Source organism: Rhinolophus ferrumequinum, chromosome X (assembly GCF_004115265.2).
Source record: "Rhinolophus ferrumequinum isolate MPI-CBG mRhiFer1 chromosome X, mRhiFer1_v1.p, whole genome shotgun sequence".
NCBI classification, from domain to species: Eukaryota; Metazoa; Chordata; class Mammalia; order Chiroptera; family Rhinolophidae; genus Rhinolophus; species Rhinolophus ferrumequinum.
In genome coordinates, this window is record NC_046284.1 from 85,208,434 (window position 1) to 85,235,014 (window position 26,581).

The 26,581-nt window shown below is 41.1% G+C and overlaps 1 protein-coding gene across 1 annotated transcript in view; it reads right to left on the reverse strand.

Annotated features, from left to right (window-relative positions):
* The window catches only part of CLCN5 (chloride voltage-gated channel 5), a 156,545-nt gene extending 134,217 nt beyond the window's left edge, over nt 1-22,328 (reverse strand). Inside the window, exons 1-3 of the mRNA XM_033109254.1 lie at nt 22,059-22,328; nt 21,338-21,454; nt 19,751-19,908 (exon numbers count right to left, since the gene is read on the reverse strand). Coding sequence (XP_032965145.1) covers nt 19,751-19,766 — 16 coding nt within the window. The 5' untranslated portion in view covers nt 19,767-19,908; nt 21,338-21,454; nt 22,059-22,328. The remainder of the gene's footprint in view (nt 1-19,750; nt 19,909-21,337; nt 21,455-22,058) is intronic.
* Between the last annotated feature and the right edge of the window lie 4,253 nt (nt 22,329-26,581).

Genomic DNA, 26,581 nt, shown 5'->3' on the forward strand with positions numbered 1-26,581 from the left:
AGCACATAAGACCATCCAATCTTTGACATACTTGATTGTGCATTTCAGAAGACTCAAAGCAGCGAAGCAGTGATACAGAAGCGATGGCAAAACTGAAGGAACAATGAATGGCCTAGGAATCAAGAAACCCGATTTGTGGCCCAGGATCTATGATTAAATCACTACATGGCCTTGGGCAACTAGGGTTTCTAGGCAGGAATTCCCACCCGTTCTCAGGAATTTTTTTCGTTTTTCCGTTCCCAAATCCTGAGAAAAGTTGGTAGAAAAATCGGGAAAATCAGCTCCTTGAACGGCCGTCACTTTGTGGAAACAATTCAATGTCCCAGACGAGAAATGTCCAATGTCCCCAGACGAGAAAAATGGCCCCCAGTTGAGAACCACAACTATGGATTCTCAGTTTATATCTCGGGATTTGGGAATGGGAAAGCGAAAAAAATTCCTGAGAACAGGCAGGAATTCCCGCCTGGAAACCCTATGGGCAACCCACTTAAACTCCTGAGCTCTATCTCAGTTTAATACCAGGTGGGTAGCCTGCAGTTTTTAGGACTGAGAATTAAAATGTAGTACACCACAGCAACAATTCAAGATAAAATAACACCAGGTCTTAGCATCCTTGTTTATCTCTCTTTAAGTGTTCTGGCAATAAGTTCCCCTTGAAAAAAAATGAGTATTGACAAAGTTTGGGGATAATTTCCTTTAATAGTTAGAATAATTAATTTCCCAAGTAAGTAGAATACCTAGAAAAGCATACACGGTTCATCTATCTAATATTTATGCTGCTATCACTGAAATCCAAACAATCATCATATCTTCCAAGATTAAGAATTACAGGGCATCAGCATAAAGAAAAAGGGGCATCAATGAACACCTCCCTGGATCTCTCCCCAACCCCAAATTTCCTGGAGTAGGGTTTCTCAGCTTCAGCACAGCTGATGTCTTGGGTCAGATAATTCTTTGTTGTGGGGGGCTGGTCTGGGCAATATAGGATACCTATCAGCTTCCCTGATTTCTAGCTACTGGATGACAGTAATATCCCTCTATAGTTGCGACAACCAAAAAGTCCGCTGGGCACTGCCCAATGTCCCCAGACGAGAAAAATGGCCCCCAGTTGAGAACCACAACTATGGATTCTCAACCAAAGCTACCCTAAATTCCTTTGGAATTAAGCTCATATAGAGACCTGCAATTTTTTAGTGTCACTGCTTATGACACAGCCTCATTAATACAACATGGAGTGATCAATTTCCATTGACAATCTGGGTTCTCAAAAGGCATAACCTTTACAGTTAATTTGCAATTAATACCCATATATGGGCTGGCCCAGTGGCTCAGGTGGTTGCAGCACTGTGCTCCTAACGGTGAGGTCGCCGGTTTGATTCCCACATGGGCCAGTGAGGTGCACCCTCTACAGCTAAGATTGTGAACAACAGCTCTCCCTGGAGCTGGGCTGCGGTGAGCAGCGGGAGGTAGGCGTGTGCTGCCACCGGCTGCTGTGTGCTGCCGTGGGCTACTGTGCGCTGCCAGGAGCGGCCAGTGGCCAACATGAGTGGCTGGCAGCCATTGAGAGCGGCCGACAGCTGGCAAGAGCTGCCGTGAGCTGCTGTGAGTGGCCAACAGACAACTGGCGACCGACTGCCTCAGCCAGGGGAAGCGCAAGGCTCAGTACCACCACGGGCCAGGGAGCTGTGTCCTACACAACTAGACTGAGAAACAATGGCTTGAACCAGAGTGGGGGGGGGCAGAAAAAGGGGGAAAATACGCATATAGTAGAAAATACTTTTGTAAAATGACCCATTACATTGCAGAGCTTATGCATATATCTTTTTCAGAGTCCAAACAATGTTTTCACACAAATAGCGATTTCGGTAGCTAATATTTTAGATTAAGATATTTAAGTTTCAGAGCCCATTATATATTTCTTTAATGTTAGCACTTTGGCTTTAATTTACTGATCAAAGTTTCCACTATACTATCCACATTTATTCTCCTCCATCAAGTCCCATGCTTCCTCTTACTCACCCAACTGCTCATATTTCTGTTTCCCAATGACAACCAGTCACTCACCTTTTCATCTAAAATTTTGACCGAGGGATATTCTATTTCCTTGGGTCTGTGCATATAAGCAAATTGGGAAGGAGTACTAACAAGAGCTTACCAGCCATAAAATAATAGGATCAAACAAACATACAGGAATACCTACTCTTTAATGCTATGGGGACACAAAAAGAAATACATATTAGACATGAACAAATCACAGAACAGAAACAACCACAGAAAGAATCACATCAACCACATGCCCACAAAGTCATTCAGCTAGAGAATTTGACATGCTGATAGTGGAACATTCGAGTAAGGGTATCCTGATTGCACTTATGGATGAAAAACTAGAGTTTAGAGCTAAATTTATGGGCTTGGAGCTCAACATATGGAAGACAGGACACCAATATGATAACGGTGGTTACTTCTAAGGAGGAGGTTGAAGGGGCACTTTCACTTTTTACTCAAGATGCTTCTATATTTTTAAAGATGAACATGTCATCATGTGCTACTTCTATAATTAAAAACCAGCACACGTAAAGCCAGGAGAGAAGATGAAATCTCAGAGGGACAGTGTATAAAGAGAGAAAAGTCAAAGAACTCAACACTCCCAAATATGGATAATTAAGGAGAGCCGAGGGAAGCAAAAGTGAAGCAGCAGCAGTGGGAGAGGCGGGCAGAAAGAGAATAACGAGAGTATAACAACTCTGTGGCCAAGGGAAGGAAGTTTCAAAAAGGAACTGAACTGTCAACAGAACCAAAAAGGGAAAAGGGGAGAGAAATAAGATGGCAGAACAGAATTTAGATCGGAAAGAGGCTTCTTAAAAGTCATGACCTTCTCCCTATATTATGCATCTCAACCTTTGAGAAAACTGAGGCCCAGAAGGTTAAGTGGCTGGCTAGATAGGGATTGGCAGCTAGACAGCACAGCAAAGGGAGATTACAACATGTTAATGGAGAGTCGAGTGAATGGATCCAGTGGAAAGGAAGATACCAGAAGAAAAGTGGGGTAATCGGATAAGTAGTACCTGGAACAGACAGAAGAGATGGGACTGAAGGTAGAAGCAAATAAAAATAATAGGACTTTTCCCCTGGAGCTGGATACCTTTTTCGTTGTGGTTTTCGATTAGGAGGTCAGGGGAATCACTTAGAGAAAGTACCTGGGTTTCCCCTAGAACTCTACCCGTGACACCTTTCCTCTCTCAAACTATACACATACCCTAGGCTCTATTTACCATCTCCACCTGGAAGATCCCCAAATCTCTATTCCAGCCCAAACCCTCTCCTAAGCCCCAGATCCTGGGGAGATGAATCTCTACTTAGATATCTATGAGCATACAAACTGCTATCTCCATCTCCACAATTCTACTCCTAGTCCAGTGCTCTCTGTCTCAGTGAAAGGTACCACATGATGAATGATTTTAGGCAAATCATTGAACATCATCCCTCATTACAGCTTTGTAAGCGAGATGAAAAACATTTGCTACATGACAGTAAAGTTAGTCACAGCTGTCAGAGCAGCCTTACCCAATGAGTGTCCATTAATGGATTAATGGTAAGTAGCAAAGTCTCCAGTTAGCCTCGTTCAGCTCTATGCCAAGTTGGCAGACACTTGTAGTTGATCCCCAATAATGCTACCTCCTGGTGTTCACGGCCTTATATAATCCCCTTGCCTTGAGTGCGGGTGGGATCTGTGACTAGCTTCTAGCCAACAGAATACAGCAAAGGTGGCTGCCATGATTAGGCTAATATTCTCTCTCTCTCTCTCTCTCTCTCTCTCTCTCTCTCTCTCTCTCTCTCTCTCCCACACACAAATGGGATTCCTTTTTGCTAGCATGACATAGAGGCTTCATCTCTTGCTGGCCTTGAAGAAGCAAGTTACGACACTGTGAAGTGCCTATGGACAGGGCCCTGTGGGAGGGAACGACAGGTGGACCCTAGGATCTGAGGGACTCAATCCTACAAACACAATGAACTAAATTCTGCCAACAGCCATGTATGCTTGGAAGACCCCAAACCCCAGATGAAATTGCGATCCCAGTCAACAGCTTGATTGTAGCCTGAGAGACCCAGCAAATGACCCAGCTAAGCTATGACAGACTCATGCCCCATGGAAACTGTGAGATAATGAATGGGTACTGCTTTGAACCACTATGTTTGTGGTAATTTATTATGCTGCAATAGAAAACTAATATACCAAGCAACATTTTATTAATTACTTAAAGATGTTTATGAAATAGGTATGATAATGCTAAAACTAACAAGATGAACAAGAAATAAAAATTTAACTACGTTAAGATTTAAGTAAAAGCTAGACCAGAAAGATTTCTCTAAAAAAATAAAAATAAAAGATAAAAAGAGAGACATAGAGACATACTTGGAGAAAGAGTAGGCCTTGGGCTCATTATGACCTCACAGTAAGATGTAGCTACCAAAAAGCTAATACTACCACTTGAGACCATATTAATAAAGTATAATGTACAAAGCAAAAGGAGAAGCAGTCCTATTGTGCCATTATACTGGTCAAATCAAATCAATCAGTATTTCCTGGGTGCCTCGATTTAAGGCAGTATGAAGAACAGAGGGACACATGTGTTTTCCACTCTATCCAGGGAGCTAATAAAAATAATTAAAAATTTAAACCATAATAAAGAACTTAAAGCAGTTTAAGACAATAGAAAAGATGTTATTAGAATTAATCTGGCAATTAGTTAAAGGTGATAACAGAAGCAGGAGTTCAAAAAAAGGAGACAACACATCATTATCAATATTATGATTATTGTTTTGACAACATAAAAGTGAGTGTACTCATCACTGGAATTCAATTTCACATTGCTGAGCACAAGCACTCAAATTTAGAAAATGTGGAGGTTAAAAAAATTCAGGCAAGCTGAGCTATTTCAGGGGTTGTTTAGTGACAGATAATATTACATTTTACAGCTAAGTAAATATGGGCAAAGGAGGGTTAAATAATTTGTTCATGATTACAAGTCAGTAAGTCAACTGCACTGAGAAGCGGAATTTCTTAGTCTAGAATGCTAATAAAAACTCACATTACCTTTCTAGGTGGCAATGGCTACTTTTGGTTAACAATGTTTTCACTAAAATAATTTGAGCTTTGGGATTTCAGCTTGGAGGCCCAGCTACAACTTTCTTCAGTCGTCCCGAATTCAGGTTTATCCCACACCGGCCACGTCCACCATGCTGCTGAGGTTCAACCCCAACGAGATCAAAGTTGTATACCTGAGGCGCACCAGTGGGGAAGTCAGTGCCACATCTGCCCGGGCCCCCAAAATCGGCCCCCTGGGTCTGTCTCCAAAAAAGGTCGGTTATGACAACGCCAAAGCAACCAGTGATTGGAAGGGTCTGAGGACTACAGTGCAACTGACCGTTCAGAACACAGGCCCAGACTGAGGTAGTGCCTTCTGCCCTGATCATCAAAGCCCTCAAAGAACCGCCAGGAGACAGAAAGAAGGAAAAAGCATCAAGCACAGTGGAAATACCACTTTTGATAAGACTGTCAACATTGCCAGACAGATGTGGTACCGATCTTTAGCTACAGAACTCTCTAAATAGAGAACCATTAAAGAGATCTTGGGGACAGCCCAGTCTGGGGGCTGCAATGTTGAGGACCGCCACCCTCAAGACATCACAGATGACATCAACAGTCATCAACAGCTGGGGAAGGCCCAGCTAGTTAAGAACTACAAAGGAAAATATTTCAATTAAAGATCATTTGACAACCAATAATAATAACAACAACTTGAAATCCTGAGTCATCCTTTAATCTTTGTCTCCCTCTGAAGTTGACCAATAGTCAAGCTTTGCCATTTCTTCCTTTGTGATGTCTCTCATGCTGAGGCCTTGCTTTAAATCCCCAAAGTCAATATCTTATATCCAGGCCCTCATGATGTTCTACCTGACTCTCTCTCAGCAATCTCCCCAATTCCAGTATCTCCTTCCCATCTGTCTTACACAGCTCTAACCATGACATTCTCTGCTCAAAGCCCTTCAATTGTCCCCCATTGCTTACAGAATGAAGTATGGATCTCTTAGCTTAGGAACCAGAGCGGAATTCAAGTCCTGGCTCTACCACTTCCTTGCTAGGTGACTGAGAGCCTCATTTTTCTCATTTGTGGAATGAGGGTAATACCACCTGCCTCATGTGTCCTGGTTTTCCTGGGTCAGTCACTGTCTATGCCTACCCTCTGATTAGCACACCACTTCACTCTCAAAAGTTCCCTGGTTTTCACAATAAGTCACTTGGTCAATAGAGGGTTGTTAGGAGGATTGAATGAGGCAATGCAAATAAATATAACGGGCCTGGCATGATACTTTCCTCACTACCCCAAATGGACCCTGTACTTTGCTGCCTGAAATCCTATCACCAACATCAACAACTATAGAAAAACTCACCCCATGCTCCCTGAGAGGCCACCACCTTACCTTTGTGGTCTACCATGTTCCCCCCACAATAAGACCTAACCGGAAAATAATCCGTAGCATGATTTTTCAGGATGACATCCCCTGAACATAAGCCCTAATGTGTCTTTTGGAGCAAAAATTAATATAGGACCTGGTCTTATTTGGGGGGAAACACGGTACCTGAGTGGTCTGCCTCAGCGGCCACCACCTCACTTTGCTCTGTCTCCTAGGGGATTCTAAACCCCTCTTCTAATGTGTATCTAGCATTAGTTTGAGTCATGGTTATTTGTGCACATATTTTAACTCCCTCAGAGACTAGCTGTGGGAAGGACAGTATCTGCTTCTGATTCCTCTTAGTCTCACATGTGACACCTAGCAGTGTCTTCTACACAGAAGGTACTCACTAAATTATGTTCTTCAATATAGAAAGAATCCAGAACTTTGGCCACAGAATTGTATTTCACTTATCCATCCGCTGTTTATTCAACTGCTTTCTTACTTCCTTACTTTCTTACTTCTGCTTTCTTACTCCCTTGAGATCATTTCACTCGCTCACTGGTACCACAACAAGGGTACTCTAATAGAAAGCTTCCTTCTTTCAGCTGGCTTCCGCCCTGATTGTTTTGGGCTGGTGGTGGACGAGGGATTCTTGGAGTGATGGTCCTACGAATACAGAATAACTATGAGCACAGGTTCTAGAGCCAGACTCTGCCATTCCTAATTATGTCTCTATCAGGTACTAGCTCAGAATCCATGTAAAGCACTTGGGAAAAGGCACACACTAAGTATCCAAGTATCTGTTCCCTTCCTCGACCTCAGTCAAATCTGAATGCTTTACTATGGAGTGAAGCTTTCAGTAACATCCTCTACACAGGCAGCCAAGTCCCGGCTCTCAGTAGATACAAAGTCCAGCCCACTCATGGCTTGGGTCTTCTCTGTCCGTCTTTCTAGGATGTATGGTTTCTTGTCCCAGTTCCTCCCTCCTTTATACCTAGGCCAAGCTAGAGCCATTTCTAACAGCTTCTATGATCACCAGCAAAGATGAGAATCCTCCTGTCTGGTTCTCTAAGCATAACTTCTAGGTTCAGGTTTGGGTTCAACCTCAAACCATATTCCAGGTAGCTCCTTGTGCTCTGATTTCCATAACCAGAAAAATCTCTCAAAGGTTGCACTCTATGATTCCAGTCTTTTTATACCAATCTACACCCTGAAATTACTTAGCCTTTCTCCTTTCTCACAATTGTTCCCACCATGCTAGTCTCTGCCACCTGCCCAATTATATACCTTATGCATATAATTATATATCCAAGAGTAAAACCTGTCTTGCTTCTTAATCCATTGTTTTCTACCATCCATCTCCTGGTTAAAATTTCAAATACTAGAGAAGCAGGGTCAGTTAAGACAGGCTAGTGACTCTAGTCTCTAAACACACACAACTGAGTGAAGGAACTATTCATTAACCAAATCAATAGGACATTTAGCTGGACATTCCTTTTACTTCTTGTATCTCAGGCAAAAGCCTTCTTTTGGGGGGAAGGGAGGGGAAGGTGGGCTAAAACGATCTTGAAGCATTTCGGGATTTAATTTAATCACAACATGTTAATGTAAATATCAGGCTACTTATATCTTCCCGACTTCAAACATAAGATCATACCTGCAGTTCTCCTCAGGTCCTTAAGCAAAAAGCTCAAGAAATTGTAGTCTGCCATTCACTCGCAATATTTAAACAAGTTAAGCAAGAACAACAATTTATCCAGACATGGAGATAATTAACTGTGGCCTAGAATACAACTGCTATGCTACTTAGGTATTAAAATATTCACAGATCAAAACTAATAACAAAATTAAAATTGCTTCATACCCCCCAAAACCTAATAAAAGCAAGATTTTTACCTAATTTTATCTCACTTACTTTCTCAGAGTGAAGCTTTAACAAAGCCACAGCTCCTCCCCCGCCCCTCCCCACCCCCACCCCCACCCCTGCCATGATGATTCCCTGGTAGATTTCAGAGGTCCTTGATTTGCCCAGACTCTGCCTCCTGTACTTCAGACCTCACCTCTTACCTCAATCACTATTGCACCTTTTATTTCTTAGTATAATAGTGTCAAGAAAAGAATCAAGTGTGGTATGGGTTTTACTTAAATGCTATTATTTAAAGGCATTATAGCTTGTTGTAAACAAGTCAAGCAGTATAGAAAGGTAGCAAGTGACAATGAAGAACCCTTAGCCCTGCCACCCCTAATTTCCAAAGTAATAATAACTGTTTCTTGTACATCATTCCAGAAAATGTCTATACATATATAAGTATACTTATATACAAACTCATATCTATCTATCCTCTACCTCCCCCCTTCTTTCTTATATAAATGGCATCATACGATACCCTTCTGCACCTTTTTGCCCACTTAAAATGTACTGTGGATAGTATTCCCTGTCATTGTATATAGATCTACCTCACTCCTTTGAGTGAAATGCACAGTATTCCATCGTGTGTATACACCATTATTAATACAACTAGTCTCTCATGATGGACATCAAGACTGTCGATAGTGAAAAAATGGCAACGTCGAAAGCAACTAACATCCTTTAACAAGTGCAGTTCCTTTTCAGACTAGAGTCACTAGAACAAAAGATATACAGAGCTTACGTTTTGATAAGGACTTCCAAGCTGCCCTCCAAAGGGGCTCTAACAATTTATACTCCCACAAACACCTCACAGAGGAGGCTTTTAAATCAATCGCCTAACAGTCCTGCAGCTCAAATAGAGAGCTAGGTATTTTAACATAAAAAAAGCAGCTCACTGAGGATTTTGTTAGATCTTCTAACACAGTGTATAAAACCAAGTGCCACAGGTGGTGGCAGCCACACCTTGCTGTGCTTCACCTTGCCCCCATCCAAATGCAAATTCAGAGGGTGCTATTCCTCAGAATTAATCCAGCTCTTGAATAAGGAATTCCTTAGGTTCAGAAATTTTGTGGAGTGAATTGAAGGTCTCTAACCAGGAGTGCTACAGAATGGTTTAATGTAAGGTGGTTTCCACTCAGTCGTAATTAGATAAAGGCATTGGCAATGGAGACAACTTTGAATATGTAAGAACTCAATACATCTGCATATTCATGGCATGGGATGATCTGACTAAGAGATTTTGCTAGTTAAACAGAATTCAGTTTCTGTTTTTCAGTGACAGTGAACATCTGTAAGCATCACTGCATAGAATCTAGTGAATCACATCTAAATAACACTTGTTTAACATTCGATATTTTGCGAAGCACCTTAGCATACTTGACCTCATTGAAATCCCATGGCAATTCTGGTAGGAAGGCAAGGCAATTATCATTTATTGAAGACCCAATTCGCACACAGGATGTGCTAGGTACTCTCTGCTAGGTAGGTGGCATGTGAAGACAAAAAAGACACTCCCCTCTCAATCATTGGCACTCTGCCCTATCCAATCTATCCACAAAGCCTTCACATTGTACTTAGGATACTTAGTAACATGGCCTACAAACCCAGTGACCTGCCCACCCCTCCAATTTCATCCCGTGGCCCCTGTATACCTCATTCACTATGGCCCAGCTACACAGGACCGTGCTGGGGAAGAATCCAGACTCTTTCCACCTCAGGGATTTCCACTTCATTTCCTATGCCTGAGATGCTCTCCCCCCTAACTCTTTGCCTGGATTAGCTCCTACTCATTTTACAGTCTCAGTTGAACTTGTCACTTCCTCCCAGACCTTTCTGCCCAATAAATTATGTCACATTTATTATTCATTTTCACAGGACTTTACTTCATACCATGTTTCCCCGAAAATAAGACCTAGCCGGACCATCAGCTCTAATGCATCTTTTGGAGCAAAAATTAAGACCCGGTCTTTATTATTTATATTATATTATACCCGGTCTTATATTAATTTTTGCTCCAAAAGACGCTTTAGAGCTGATTGTCTGGCTAGGTCTTATTTTCGGGGAAACATGGTAATATAATATAAGACTGGATCTTATATTAATTTTTGCTCCAAAAGATGCATTAGAGCTGATTGTCTGGCTAGGTCTTATTTTTGGGGAAACACGGTAGCACTCACAACACTTCATAATGAAATATTTGTGTATTTACCTGTTTGCATTCCAACTCCCACACATGACTGCAAGGCCTAGGTGGACAAGAATCATGGTTTTTGTGGTCACTGCTATAACCCCAGCACTTACCCAATGCAGTGCCTGGCACACAGCAGACACAAAAACAGAAGTACTGAACAAATACATCCAATGCCTTCGAGGGGTATACAATACATTGGGGAGACACAAAAAGAAGGGAAAGGCAAATTTTACCAGCGGATGGGCAAGGTTTTGGGAAAAACCACAGAGAAGAGACAACTCTTGAGCTGATGGCCAAAAGGTAAGCAGACATTTGCCAGGAATGCGACCGACTGAAATGATCTAGGCCACCAGGGGTGGACTGCACATGGGGAAGAGCAAGGACTGGGGTGCCTCACAGACTTTCGGCTTTGATGTCTGAGTGGATGGTGGTATGATTATTTAACATAGAGACGGTAAGAGGAAGAGGCATCTAGTATTCTTGTTTATTACCAGTAGAACCCAAGGGAAAGAAAGCCTTGGCAGAGTTGCGAATTTGGATGGTGGCAATTCCTTTGCCCATCTGCCTCTCACTACTCTCAAGATCATGATTTCAACCTGAGAATATTCAGTGTTGCGTCACAAGTGGCCACAGGTCAGGCCAGGCCAAGGGAGGGCAGTGGAAACACCAGAGAGAAGACAGTACGAACAGGGCCAGGGGGTTTCTCTAGGTCTGAACATTTTTTTGGCCAGAAGACGTCAACAACGTAATTTAGTGTGCTTATCTTTTTTTTTTTAATTAAAGTTTATTGGGGTGACAATTGTTAGTAAAGTTACATAGATTTCAGGTATACAATTCTATATTACATCATCTATAAATCCCATTGTGTGTTCACCACCCAGAGTCAGTTCTCCTTCCATCACCATATATTTGATCCCCCTTACCCTCATCTCCCACCCCCCACCCCCCATCCCCCTTACCCTCTGGTAACCACTAAACTATTGTCTGTGTCTATGAGTTCTTGTTTCTCATTTGTTTGTCTTAATCTTTTGTTGTTTTTGGTTTATATACCACATATCAGTGAAATCATATGGTTCTCTGCTCTTTCTGTCTGACTTATTTCGCTTAGCATTATACTCTCAAGATCCATCCATGTTGTCACAAATGGTCCTATTTCATCTTTTCTTATCGCTGAATAGTATTCCATTGTGTATATATACCACAACTTCTTTATCCATTCATCTATTGAAGGACATTTTGATTGTTTCCATGTCTTGGCCACCGTAGACAAAGCTGCAATGAACATTGGAGCACACGTGTCTTTATGTGTAGATGTTTTCAGATTTTTTGGGTAGATACCCAGGAGAGAGATTGCTGGGTCATAAGGTAATTCTATTCGTAATTTTTTGAGGAACCTCCACACTGCCTTCCATAGCGGCTTGTGCTTATCTTTTTGTGTGGGCCCAGAAGACAAGAAAAATTCAGTGCCCAGAGTATTTCATACACCTGGTGATACCCAGTTCATCTCCACTGGATGGGCTCTGTCCTGGATTTATTTCTAACTGCTCTATGTTGCAATTTCTGTGTTGCTCTTCATGTAAGTAGTCAGGGGAGAAATCTTCAATAAATACAATAAAGTGCTACCTAATGCCTGAATGGTATTAGGTTGAAAAACTTCAAAATATGCCATTACTCATGGGGTTACCTCATCCTAATAACTCCTCAACAGCTTCTTTGGTATGACCACAGGTCTATAAATACCTGTGTGTTAACAGAAAGTAGGAAGAATAAGAAGAATCTGGCATATGTTGCCACCTGTAGTGAAACTTTCTAGTCAACCCTCCTCCCGTCCTACCACACACAGAACTGCCTTACAGAAACAGGAAGCTCTGAATCATAATTTTGGTTAAAACATAAGAACGTATAGTTTATTTCAAAAAATGCTAACAGAGTGACGGGAAGAAAAACCACACCCTGGAAGCCTCAATGACAAGACAATTCTTTATAAAACAAAACAAAACAAAACAAACAAACAAAAAACCCTGAACATGTCCAAGTAGCAATAAAGCATAGTAGGGAAAGACTAACATTTAGCCAAAAACTGTAAAACAGCCAACCCTAGGTTAGGCAAGGTAACGAGTAGGGCTACACAGGCAGACAGACTGGCAGCATCGATTATCAGGAGCCCAGGGGCGAGTCCTAGCTCTATGCGTCATTTGACAGCTGTATGACCCAGAAGGAATTTCACCGGGCCTCAGTTTCCTCCTTTGCAAGATGAGACATTTGCACTACATCACCTCAAAAGACCCTTTCCAGCTTAAAAACATCCCTTTAAGAGCATATCATTTTTTTTTCTGCTGCTGCTGCAGTTATTATACAGTCAGAGCAGCTAAGACAGGCCAGGCATTTTGGTGATTCTCATTCTCATCTACAACTGCGGGAGGTAAAATAGTGTCATATCCTTTTGCATATTATGATATAAAAGTCAACATCTGTGAGAGCTTAACAAGCGCCAGGCAGTGTTCCAAGGATGTATATGTGCATATTAACTCACTTTATCCCCCAATAATCCTATGAGTAGGTATTATCATTATTAACTCCATTTTATAGATGAAGAGGGTGAGGCACAAAGAGATGAAATACCTTGCCCACAGCTAGCAATGATCAAGCCAGGCTACAAACCCAAGGAGTCTGTCTCCAGAGACTACACTTGACCCCAGATGAGACAATCGAGACTTTGGGAGTTTAGGTAACTTGGCTACCAACTGGCAGAGCTGGATTCAGATCCAGGTGTATCAGATTCCAAGGCCCATACTCCTTCCACAACCATATGCTTGGGAAGGAGTAGCTGGCTCTGAGAGAAAAGTTATCTGAAAGATTGTTTTGGTTTACCCCCTACTCAATGCTTCTCATCATAATCCATCCCCCACCTGTCTGCCCCGCTGAGGAGCTATAAAAGGGCAATAGTGCAGAGAAACAAAGAACTCATTTCTGTACCTGCTGTAGGTGAGACACTGGGCCACAGAGGAAAAAGAAAAGGGGAGGAGGGACTCTGTTTTCTTACTCCTTCTCTAACATGACTTCTGAGAGTCACACAGACACTACCGTTTTGGTCAATAGGCAGGAGCAGATGGCTTTTCCTAGGTGATGGTGGTCCACCTATCAAACCACACAGCTATCCAGATTTCATATTGAGGGCCTGTCATCAATTCACTGACTGCTCTGTGATGCTCCCCTAGGCCCCATGTGTTAGCTCAATCAGCAGTGTTTACAGATACACTGTGATGTGCTAAACAAACAAACAACAAAAAACCAACTGCAAGGTTGAAACATGGTTCCTCCGGATCTGAAGCCAACAGAACAGTTTGCCATTTCAACTATCTATTTTATTACAACTTTTCTGTGCTTTATTTTTATGCTTACCCTGACATATTTTGTCACCTCGCTTTATTACATAATTCCCACTAAATTAAGTGTGATTTCCCCATTTTTGTACCATCTCCCTGTCCCCACTCTCACTCCCAAAAAACTTTTTGGAGTCAACAGGAAAGATGGCCAAAAATTACAAGAGTAGTTCAGTAAGTATTAATAACAAAAAAACTGCTCTAACCAAACCCTCGGGGACTTGGTTTCATTCTTTTCTTTTTTTCAGTTTGGAGGTAAAGGGGATACGGAATGACTGAAGCAGCTGTCCAGAAGCCCACGCAATCCACTCCTTGCGGGACGCACTGTTATTTTATATCTCATTTTCAAATCACTTGTTTTCTGATTATAAAAGTAATACATATTCACTGTATAAAATTTGGAAAATAAAAGTAACAAAAAAGAAAAATAAATGCATCCTACTACCTAGAGGTAGCCACTTTAACAACTTTGGCTCATTTCCTTCTATTCTGTATTGATCATCATATTCATAGGTGTGCATATAACATGAAACACGCAGAGATACACATAAACCCACACTTAAATTAAAAAGCCAGAAATGGGATAATCCCATGCCTTTCCATTATACCATGAAAATTTTCCTCAGCATTACTCTTGATTTTAATGGGCAGATATTTTACTCTGTAGACCTACCACAATTTACTTACACTCCCCTACTATGTAAACGGTGTCTTCAGTCTTTCACTCTACTACATACCTTATTATATAAAGCTGTGCACATATATCTGGTATTTCCTTCAGAGACTATCCTTTTTAAAATTAACAAGGAATCCATGCTACTTACAGAAAAATTGGAAGATACAAATAAGCAAAAATAAAGTTAACTGTAATTTTTTTTAACACTTTTGTGTATATCCCTTCGGAATTTATATTACACACCCATGGACACAAGCACACATGTTGAAATGGATCGTACTATAAACAGTAAGTTACTCATAACAGTTACCATATACTGAGTACTTACCACATGTCAGGCACTGTGATTTTCTCATTTAATCCTCCCAGCCACCTCCATGTGTTCACTCAGCTGTTCCCAAACTTGTCTATACATTGTAGTCACCTGGGGGACTTCCAAAATCCTGAGTGCTGCATCCCATCCCCAGAGATTCAGATTTCATCGTGCTGGGTGAGGCTTGAGCTTGGGAGGGTTTACGAGACCCACAGGGGATCCTCATGGGTGTACAAATGGGGAAGTATTATGTTTGCTGCTATTTTGTGCTTCTTTTACTGATGTAGAAGTTGAGGAACACTGAAGTAAGTAACTTCCCAACATCAGGCAGCTGATAAAGGTGGGATTTGAATCTAATGCTAAGCCCAGAGTCCACACTTTTAACTATTTTATCAATAGAGATAAAAGAGCTGCTCTGAGATCTGCTTCCCTCACCCCACCATTTAACATCTATCATGAACCCATTTCTATGTTAATAAATACAATTCTGCATCATCATTTTAGTAACTATAGTGTTCCATGGTATCAATGTATCAGAATGCCAAGTGCTATCAATTTTCCCACTATAGAAAATGTTGCGATCAATATCCTTATTGATACACCTTTGTGCACATTTACTTCCTTAGGATAAATTCCAAGAAAAGGAATTGCCAGGTCAAAAGGTTTTCATAAATAATGCCAAATTGATATTCCCATCAGAAGTGTGTGTGAGTGTCCTTGCCAACACTGAGTTTTGCCATTTCTTTCTTTTTTTTTTTTTTTAGTCTCGATGTGGCTTCTTTATATCCTTAGTCATAAAACTTCTGTTCAGCTAGACTTCAGATGGTCCTTCAGGTTGACTGTTCTGTAATTTAGTTGTAATTTTAATGTATTTACGAAAGGACGCAGGCACAGTGTTTATCTACTCTGCCATCTTGGATTTTCCTTTGTCATTCCTTTTTAATCTTTGCAAATTTTAGTGGAGAAAATGGTATGCCATTTTAATTCCCCTTTATTTACTACTAAGAATTTTTTTTCATGTTTACTGGTGATTTAAGTTTCTTCCTTTATATATTTTCCTATTCCCATCCTTTGCCCATTTTTCCAGTAAAATACTTGTATTTTTCTTACTGCTCTATAGGACTTTACGTATTAAGGATAATGACTCTTGTTGCAATTGTTTTTAGTTTTCTCATTAACTTTACTTATGGTTTTGTGCAGAAATTTAAAATTTTCATATAGTTGATTATATTCTTTTTCTTCATTATTCTACCTTAGATATTATGCATATAAATATCTTCCCTACCCCAAGATTAGATAGTCTCCTATATTTTTTGAGTTCCTTTACCATTTCTCTGTTTAAAAAAAAAAATCTTTTCATTCTTTAATACAGCAGTTCCCAAACAGGATTACACACCAGAATTTCTTACAGAGCTTCTTTAAATGCTCAGGTCTTAAGACTGAATCACAATTTGCAAGGATGAGACCTGAGCACCCCCTTCTTTATTAAGAAACCATTTTAATCCTTCTAAATTTACACTACTGTCATTTTTCCAAATTATTTCAGTACATTTGTTAAGCACTAAATAATCTCATGAACTTGAAATGCTACCTTTATCTTATTTGGTAAGCTCCACAAGAGCAGAGACCATACCTGTTTTTACTATTACCTCTCTAAGGCCCAGCATAGTGCCTGGTGCACAACTAGTGCTTCATACATGTTAACTGAATAAATAACACCTGACAACACAAATCTCCAACTTCATCCCATCCGAAATTGTTTTGACCATTAGACTAATAAAACTGGTATTATTAATAATGACCCTTAGTTATCAAAAATGTTAAATTATGCCCAGTATACTCTGTTTAAAGTGGCCAGGAAATGGATTAGAGGGCTCCATCAAATGAAGTCAAAATAAGCATGTTGTTCATGTTTAACAGGTATGGGAGTTTTGAGCCAATTCTCCATGGAGGAATTAGACAGTATTGACCTGAGAGACTAAGGAGACTTGGCTTCCTCTAGTTCTTAGAGTTCCTCAGCGAGCTCCAGAGACTGACTCAGAGCTTCCTTGAGCTGAAAGGCTCACACATACCCTCTTCCATGAGCCCATGGAAAGAAAATTGGAACAGGGAGTCAGGAGACCTGAGTTTTAGTCCTGTCACTACCAGCAACCTGTTTGACTATGGGAGTGTCACTTAACCTCTAGGGGTTGGGCTACATGTTTTCTAAGGCTCTCTTCAGCTCTAAACTTCTACCTAAAGTCCCAAACAGACTACCAAAGGGCAGGACATCCAAGGACAACATGCAATTCCCTCCAAAGAACACAGTCCCAGTCCCACCTCAAGCTACAACAAAATAATAGTATCAATAACAGTAGTAATAGAAGAAGTATAGTAGAAACAACAGCTATTGCTAAATTTCATGATCCACAATATTCTAAACATCTTACTACTAATAATAATGGCACACATACTATGTTCCAAGTGCTTTGCATATATTAACTTAATTAATCTTCACGACAATCATGTAACATACGTTCTATTATTATCCCCATTTTACAAAGGAGAAAACTGAGATACCGAGAGGTTAAGGGACTTGCCCAAGGTCTCACAGTTACCAAATGATGGAACCAACTGTGTTGAACCCAGACCCATGCTTTTAACTACTATACTACATTGCCACCCAGACTATCACTGTATTCTGCTGGTCACTTCAGAGGTTGCACAACAACAGAAATGAGCTGCAGTTACTCCTGTGGAGTACTCCCTTCTTTCCTAATGCCAGAAAAATTAGGTTTTACTACAATGTAATTTTAAGCAGATCAGATTTCAGGGCCTGAGATAGCAAAATGTTTTATTAAGAAAATAATGACCTTTTTATTAAGAAGTGTTACCCATGAAAATGTTTGTATTATAAAACAAATAAAGCATTAACTACTAATGACACTCATTAAACACAGAGAAAACACACCAGCTCTTTATGCATCGTTAGAAACAAAACTTTAGATCCCCACCTGCACAAACTCCAGTTCCATACTTTCAGAACTGGCTTTTAAACAATAACCTGACAGCCCACAAGTGTCTCAAACAAGACAGGCCAAACCAAACTCAGTACCCTAACTTCCCACCATCTCCATGCCCTTCTCTCCACCTCCCATATTCCCTATCTCAGTGAATGGCACCACTGGCCCCAAGCACCCAAGCTGGCTGTCAACCCAGGCTCGGTTCCTCCCACATCCAGTCACAGAACATTTCTAGAATTCATCCCATTCTGTTCAGACCTTCACCATTTCTTCCCTAAATCACTATACCCAAAACTTCCCAAATGGCTCTTGCTTCCATTCTCTCCAGCTCTAAACCCACTTCAACAATGCTGCCAAAGTCATCTTTATAAAACAAAATCTGATTATGTGACTTCCCTGTTTAGAATCTTTGTCTTCAGGATAAAGTGTAAAATCCTTCCTAGAACATACAAGGCTCTTTATTATCTGGCCTCTGATTACCTTCCCTGCTTCATCTGAGGTTGTGCCCCACGAAGCAAACAGAGCAAGTTGGAAGTTCCCAAACAGTGCTTCTCTGTCTGCCCAGAATGCAATTCTCTCATTTGCCCATCTGGCAAACTCCCACTCATTTTTTTTAGACTGGCTCAAAATTCAGGGTTCATTATGCTTTCCTCTGGGCTTCCATCGCATTTTGCACCTCTCCCTATTCTAACACTTATTCAACCTGACACAATTATTTGTTTATTTGTCTGTCTTTCCCTTAAGACAAGGAACCGTCCAGCGTTGCATGTCTTTTTCATCTCTGTATTCTGTTTGTTGAATGAAGGAATGTCTCAGGATTTAAACAAGAATATTCAAACTGCTCCTGATAAATACCCATCGTGTGAGTCAAAGTGGGCATACAGGCTGAATCCCAGTTTAACAAATATCTTTAACTTGACAATCCTCGTACATCAAAAATAGTTGTTATATTTGTGTGACTACATACTTGAAGCCATAACCAACAGGAGACAGTTTTAAAAGACACGTTAGACCACCAACAAACTTACCTGTTGAATATTTATAGACATCTGAGCTCTTCATTCTACACCATCCTTAACCTTTTGTGGGTCATAGATGAATTTCGGTAGTATTTGTCTATCATTTCTTAAACCCACACTCCCTTTTGATAAACATAAAAATCCCACATACCCCTGGAGATTCCAATACTCTCCCAAAGGGCCAATCCTCAACCCTCCCCCCGCCCCAGAAAAAAATAACTGTGCATGGTAGGAATTTGCAGGTTCACAAGAGATGTAAGACATCAGGTAAGATATCACTGAGCTTTACTTTCCAGTAGTTCGTAATATTAAAACAGGCATTTTCCTTCTATCACCAAATACAAACATTGTAACATTAAATATGGTTTAAAGTCTTTACTAGGAAGATGAAGCCAGTGAGGTGTTGACATCTCTCTCCCCCACATTTGAGAACCTTATGACAGAAATTTGCCAGAAACAAATGAAACACACAAATATGAAAAAAATGTCCCCCGTTTCCTCACATGTAACCCCCACAAGCACACATTCAAACAAAGAGAGTTCTTTGAAAATGCTTCTGGCTCTACATTTTCCTGCTACTTCCCCCACCACCCTCCTACTCCCACTTCAAAATAATTTGAACTTCTAAGTAGCAGCGACTTCTTTTAAACTAATATGCTTTGTCCTTATGAAGACAGAGGGTTAAATTAAAGAAACAGCTGGCTGCCTGCCATGGTGGTGGGGGGTGGGTGGGTAGGTAGGGATGGAGGATAGAGATGGAGGAAAAACCAGTTAGAGGAATGAGTGCTAATTTCTTACCCTGCCACATGGCCATGTTGATCCTACCCTCTTCCACGTTGGGGTTACAGGCTCAGAGTTTCCCAGAGCCCCCCAGTTTTGTAGGGAGGCTTGAATGGGATGTAGATGGAACAGAAACTGTGTGGTCTTACTTTCTGCCAGAGACTCAAGCCCCGAACCTGAAAATATAAACAGAAAAAATGAATACCTAAGTGACAAAAAACAACAACAACAACACACACACACACACTCACACACACAACATTTCAAATCCTTGAAAATTATGTCCTGTCCCTCCCTGAACCTCTCTTTCAAAGATATACAGACACAGGCAGTGCCAAGTTCCCCCTAAGCAGAAAGGGATCGCTGAAGAAAGCATGGGAAGATCTAGAGTCAGTTAATATTGCCACTGAGTGCTGCTGTTCAATTGTGCATGAATCACTGGATCTTCAGTAAGTGGGTTTGGGAATCTCAAAGGATGGGTGGTTGGATGAGATGACCAATGACCGTTAAGCATCCTTCCTATCTTGATGTTCCATGTTTTGGGGAGTGAAGAGCAGCATGATATCCAATGCCCTTCCTAAACCTCCAAACACCCAACTTTACATTAAAAAATAGTAGAAAGGACAGCAAATTTTGTGACTATTTAAAGTTTTAAAAGAGATCTTGTATAGGAAAAGAAAAGAAGGGAAGTATAATAAAAAGTTAAGAGTGATGCCCTCTGTGTCGTGGTTCTTCCTGTCCGCTTCATTGTACTTTCCCACACTTCACTCATGTCTTATGGGGAGCATATATCGCTTTTACAATCGGGGGGTGGGGGGGGAAGAACCAAAGAAAAATAAAAATGTAAAAATAAAATACTAATTTAAGTAAAGCCAAATTAATTCAGCTCATTCCTATTTTAAAAATGTCAAAATCAGTCTTAGGACAATACTATTCGCAAGGATATAAAAGGCAGACGCTAGAAATGGGAGAAAAAAAATAAAAGGTCTGACTACTTTGTTTCAGAGGTTTAATATATTAAATCCTTTGTCCATCTAAACAAGTTCCTAATTAATAAACTGGTCTTCCTTAATTAGCATACGAGCCAATCTGCTTTTTCTAAGAAGATGTCCTCACCTTTTTGACCTGGTGTACATCAAAGTAGATTGCTATTTCCATAGCTTCTGTAGAAGTAACACCACCCTGAAGTGAAAGTGCTAGCGTGCACGTACTGAAGACTAACACAAACTTGAGAGTCATCATTTTGGCCTTCTTTAATGATTTTTTTTTTAAGACAAAAGTGTGAATGTGTACACTAGTCCCCAAAACATCAATAGAGAAAAGACAAAGCTTTGGATAAGAAAAGGTTCACGAAGTCCAAGAAAACTAGGAACTCACAAAGTCCCAGGATAGATTCACCAAGAAAAAGCGTTCCGATGACTTATCTGGAACCTGGGACAGTGTTTGGGGGTTTGCTTTCTTTCTTTTTTTTCCTTCCTCTTATTTTGCGTGCAGTTAAATAGTACTGATCTGCGCCTAGTGGGATCAGGCGAACTCTAACATCTCTGAAATCCAACTGGGTAACTGCTAATAAATGCATGAAGTTTATGTAAAGCAGATTCTTACTGGCTTCTTATGCTCCACACTTCTGGATTTCCCTGGCTTATTTGAGGTAGCTTACACTGACGTTATCACACGGGCACACGCACAACTTCACTTGGCAGTCCAGGAAACTGATTTGCTCTGAAATACATAAAGGTAAACGCGCATCAGTGTGAAGGGAAAGCGCTTGGGGGTGAAGGCACTCAGGCGCAAGCCCGTACAGTCTGGAGAGAACCGGCCACCCACACGTTAAGTGGGACAAGGAAAACTCAGCAACTACTTTTCGGAGAGTATGGACTCCACTTCGCTAAGATCCACACCAACCTGTGAGTCCAGAGGAGGAGGGAGAAGAACGGGGCCTTGACAGAGTTTTACCAGGCAAAGCCACCCTGCCCCAGTCCTGGAAAGGGGACGACTGCAGCTAACCTCCCCCATTCAAAAGCGAGGCAGGCTTGGCGCCGCTCCGCGAGAAAACTTCGCTGGGACAGCGCAGGGACCCTTGCTGGGACACTAGGGCTGGGCTCCCGAGAAGATGCCGCCCTGCACTGGCTAGAACTAGCCGGTCTAACTCCTTCGAGTGCCAGGCGGAGGCGGCCAGGCACGGGGAACCCCCATCTGCGGGGGGCCGAGCCAGCGAGGGAGCGCTTCCCGGTGTCGCTGCGCCCAGGGGGTGCTCCAGGGGTGGGCCGGGGGCCAGCGGCCCGCGGAGGACCTGTTGGGGAAGGGACAGCCCATCTGTCTTTACCTGTCGCCGAGGTCAGGCGCGGCGGAGCCCGCACTCGGCGGGCCGAGCGCACAGTCGGCTCTGGCGTCCAGAACACCAAGTAGAGCTAGCGCCCCACGTAGCCGGCAGAGCTTCATTCACAGCCTGGCGGGGAGGAGGGGGAGCGGAGCGGGCGCGCGGCTCATGTGACAGGCTCCTCGCCAAGTATCGGCCGAGCACAGCTGACGTCTGCGCGTGCGCGCCCCTGCTGGCCCTCTCCCCGCACCTCGGCCGAGTGGAGACCGGGTAAAGCCAGCCGGGGAGGCGGCGGGGCCTTGACAGCAACCGAGAACGAAGCGCTGGGAGGGGTTTCCGCGTGCGCAGTCGCAGTAGGCCGGCCCTGCCAGCTGCCATATTTAATGAAGCTTGGGCGGGTCCTAAGCCAGTACTGGGCGTGTCAATTGCTTTTGAAAGAAAAAAGTACTGCATTATGTTTTACTGTTTCGAGCCTGCGGTGCACTTTTATGGTTTTGTCTTTAGAATGAAATTGTCACCCTGAGTTCCTGGCCCACAGTAATTAGTAGTAAAAATCGAATACCAATTATTATTAGGTCACGTATTTTCAGCTTATAATTATATGCGAAACGCTGTTCCAAGCCCTTTACTTTTTTCATCTCATTTAATGCCCACAATAACCCCATTGGGGTACGTACTATTATTTCTCCACTTTTATTCATAAGGGGAAAAAGCACAGAAAGATTAACTTGTCCTAGTTCACAGAGTAGCAGTAAGAATAGTGATCAAATATAGTGATGCTTGTAACAACCAACTCGATCCTCATTGCAATACTGGAAAATCTACACGGCAGTTTTCAGTATTATATCCATTTTAATAATTAAAATTAAAACGGAGGCTCAGAAAAGCAAAAACCACAGGTCTTATAAGTGGTAGAACTGGAATTTCAACCTGGGTCTACGTGACGCCAAAGCCCTTGCCTTGGTATTGGAAGAAACATCCCTTCATTTTACAGAAAACAGGCCAATGGGAAGCATTGACTTACTTAAGATGACCCTGCTAATAATTAGTTATTGGTAGAACTGAGACTGGAATCCATATAATCAATCCAAATAATCTAACTAGAACCCCATTACTCTAATTCAGAGTCTACTGTAGCGAGCAATTTTGAATGCCTACTTTGGACAAGCTAAGTGGTCAAGGATACAAAATGCCCAGTCAGTGTAAGGCCACCAAAGACAAATCCGTAATATGAAAAGTCAGGCTTTTAAACCCATTTCAATGAGGGAGACCCCACACCAGAGAAACCGTGGGAGGGACATCTCACCAAAGAAAAGGAGTCATTATAGGAAAGAGTGGAATTTAGGTGAATTTTAAATGAAGCATTGTCTTGGTAAGCTTAAAGCAGGGCTGTGTGAAGGGGTCAACATCAGGTCTGAATTGTGAAGTGAACCCAGAGTCCCTGTTTCCTTGGGAACCACAAAGTAAAGATAGATGTGGAATGTTGTCTCCATACTCTTATCTGAAGCTCTGCACCTGGATTGAAAATTGAGGCTGCTTCTCTGTGTCCAAGAAACTTAATGTTCTTCAGACAAATGTGGGATGTTTTATTCTCACTACTGTGATTTTAAGCAGCAAAGTTTCTGATAGTCTCTGATTATAGAGAACAAAGTTTCTCAGTGAATAAAAAAAGTGGTGATCATTCAGATAAATGGGGTTGTTATCACTTTGCAGCTGCAACATGTCTTTGAGAGAAATATCGTTCCCTGTTAAACTTACAGCTAGCTTTATCAGGTGTCTGTTGTTCCAGCATGATGAATGGCCAGATTTTTGCTTTCTCAGTCCAAGCTAATTTTTACTTTTTCATCTGGTAACATTTAGTCCCTGCCTTCAGGCTCTCATAGTGTATGGGTGGGTGGGAAATATCCACAAGTAACTAGAAATAATTATAATTAAGTAAATTAAATTTTAAAAAAATTAAAATTAATTAAATCAGGTTATGCTGAGTCCTCTGATAAAGGTAAATAAAAGTGGAGGTAAAACCTTGTGCAAAAGAAATCATGTATGAGCACCATGAGTAGTGCTGCATTGTTGAAGCTTAGGGTAGGCGAGTATAGGGGAGATATAACCAGAAGATAAATCATGCTGCAATTTTGAAGGATCCTGAATGTTGGACTAAGATTTGTACTTAATTCGGAAAGTAATTTAAACTATAACTGAAAAAAGTGGGGAAAAATTGATTGAAAAAGAATTAAGGCTTTTGAGCAAGTTCCCTGTTTTGGAACTCTTTTTTTAAGGAGGTGAATCTGAGGTGTTTGTTTGTTTTTGTCATTGCAGGACAGGAGAAACCGGAGCTTACCTGTAGATTGAACAGGAAGAGCCACTGGCGAAACAGAAATTGAAGAGGCAAGAAAAGGAAAAGTTAAATAATGGAGTAAAATACGTGGGGAGATAGAAATGAGATGCAAAATACAAACTAACTTTGGGAAAGACGTCTCTTTCTCTGAGACAAGAAAAAGACGGATTGAAGGATGGCAATCTGGTTAGAAGCATATTTGTCATGAAGTTACCTCTACAGAGCGAGCATATTGGCTCCACTTGGAATACAGTAGTTATTTGGGAGAGCTTGGGCCGGAGTGATTTATGGCCAGTATGAGAGGCCTGCAGTACACGCAGAATACCACTTGGTGTCGCCACCGACCGCTGACAGCTTGGAAGGCTCCTGTTGGGATTTTAGATTAAACGCTCAATAATTGTTAGCTAGTATTACTATTGATGATGATGCTGATGATGATGATGTCTCCTTCAGGCTTTGGATTCCCAAGTTTTGCTGAAGCTATTTATATGCTGAGTAATAAATGCCTACACAATACCTTCCCAAGTGAAGTGGTTAGAGTGTGGTGCTAATGAGGCAAAGTTAATAATTTAGTCACAAGTTATAGATTCTGTTAACTCTGTTCTCTTCCCTATGAGAAACTTAGCCAGGTGTCCCACAACTGTGTGCCAAAAGAGTGTAGATAAATCAACTTAAATGAGTTCACTGCTCTCCTCACCCTTCCTTGGAAAAACTGAAAAAAATGTTCCCACCCAACCCCCCACGGTGGTCAACAGACTTTTGGTCAAAAGCCATTTCAGATCTTACAAAGCAAAAAGTAAACACAACGTCATCTTAAAAGTTACTTATAAAGAAAGAATAAAACAATAAATTTCTCTGTATAACGAAAGGTAGCACTTTAGGATTAATTTTGCAAAAAAAAAAAACTTCAGAGCAATAGATCACAGTGGCAGCTAAACTGTCATGTCTAAAGCAGCTTTATCTTTAATTTTTGAAATTGTCATTGCAAATATAGACTGAAGTAAGTACTTACGTAATTTATGTTACATAGGTACATAGCCATGCAAAGTAGTAAGTCAGTGCTTCTGGTATTGTTCTTATTGATTTGTTCTACATTTTGTTTAAGCCCTAACTATTGTACCAGGTGCTGTGTCAGCCCCTAGGAATACTAGTTTTAAACTAAAATGTCTGGGGTACCAAAGAAATGCCTAGGATAGTTCTAGAAAAATGGAGTGGAATAAAAGGAAATGAACAAAGTTCTTTAGCTCAGAGATCTATCAAAACAGTAGGTTAGGAAATTCTGAAAATATAGTGACCTAGGATCATTTGTAATTGCCATGTAACTTTACCCCGAGTATCAAAATGAATAAGTGGCTTCTATGCCAATAATGATAGCTAACCTCATAACTGGAGAAATACTAATGAAAACTACAGTGAGATACCATCAGTAAAATATAAAAATATTGAGAATCCACTGTGTTGACAAAGGTAAAGAGAGTCCTCTCATAAATTGCTGGTAGGAGTGCAATTAGTCAGGTGAGGGCAATTTTGCAATAACTATAAAAATTACAAACACATGAGACTTTGATCCCAAAATTCCATTTCTAGGAACTTCTCCTCCAGTTGTGTGTACAAGGTTATTCACTGTACCATTGTTTGTAATAACAAAAAATGAAAAACAACCAGATGCCCACCAATAGAGAACTGATCAAATAAATAACGTACATCTATCCAATGACAAAGCTCTGTATGTACTTGTATGTAAAATTCTCTATGACACAATATGTAAAAAAAGAGGTGGAGCTGTGTACTTTCCCAATTTTGTGACATGGCTGTGTGTTACCTATTCAATTTATATCTTCAAAAGTAATATGGAAAAAATTTTGAATACCATGTCAAGGATAGTTTTAAAGAGCCAGTTGGTTAGCTCACTGCTTTAGTGCCAGTTAAAGAAAGACCCCATTAACCTGTGAGCATATACTAGAAAGTCTATGATATGCAAAAACCCAGTCTTTATAGTTCTCTAATTGGGGCCAGCATAATTTTTGACAGATGGTTTTCACGAGAAATTTTATTTTTAAAAAATGCCATATCAGATTTGAGAGAAGTCCAATTCTATCTAGATTAGTGCTGCTGGTATTCTAAGGGGGCTAATATGAGCGTTAGTTCAGGGAGTGGTTTTGAGGATTTGCGGGTCTCTAATCTGCAAGCCCAT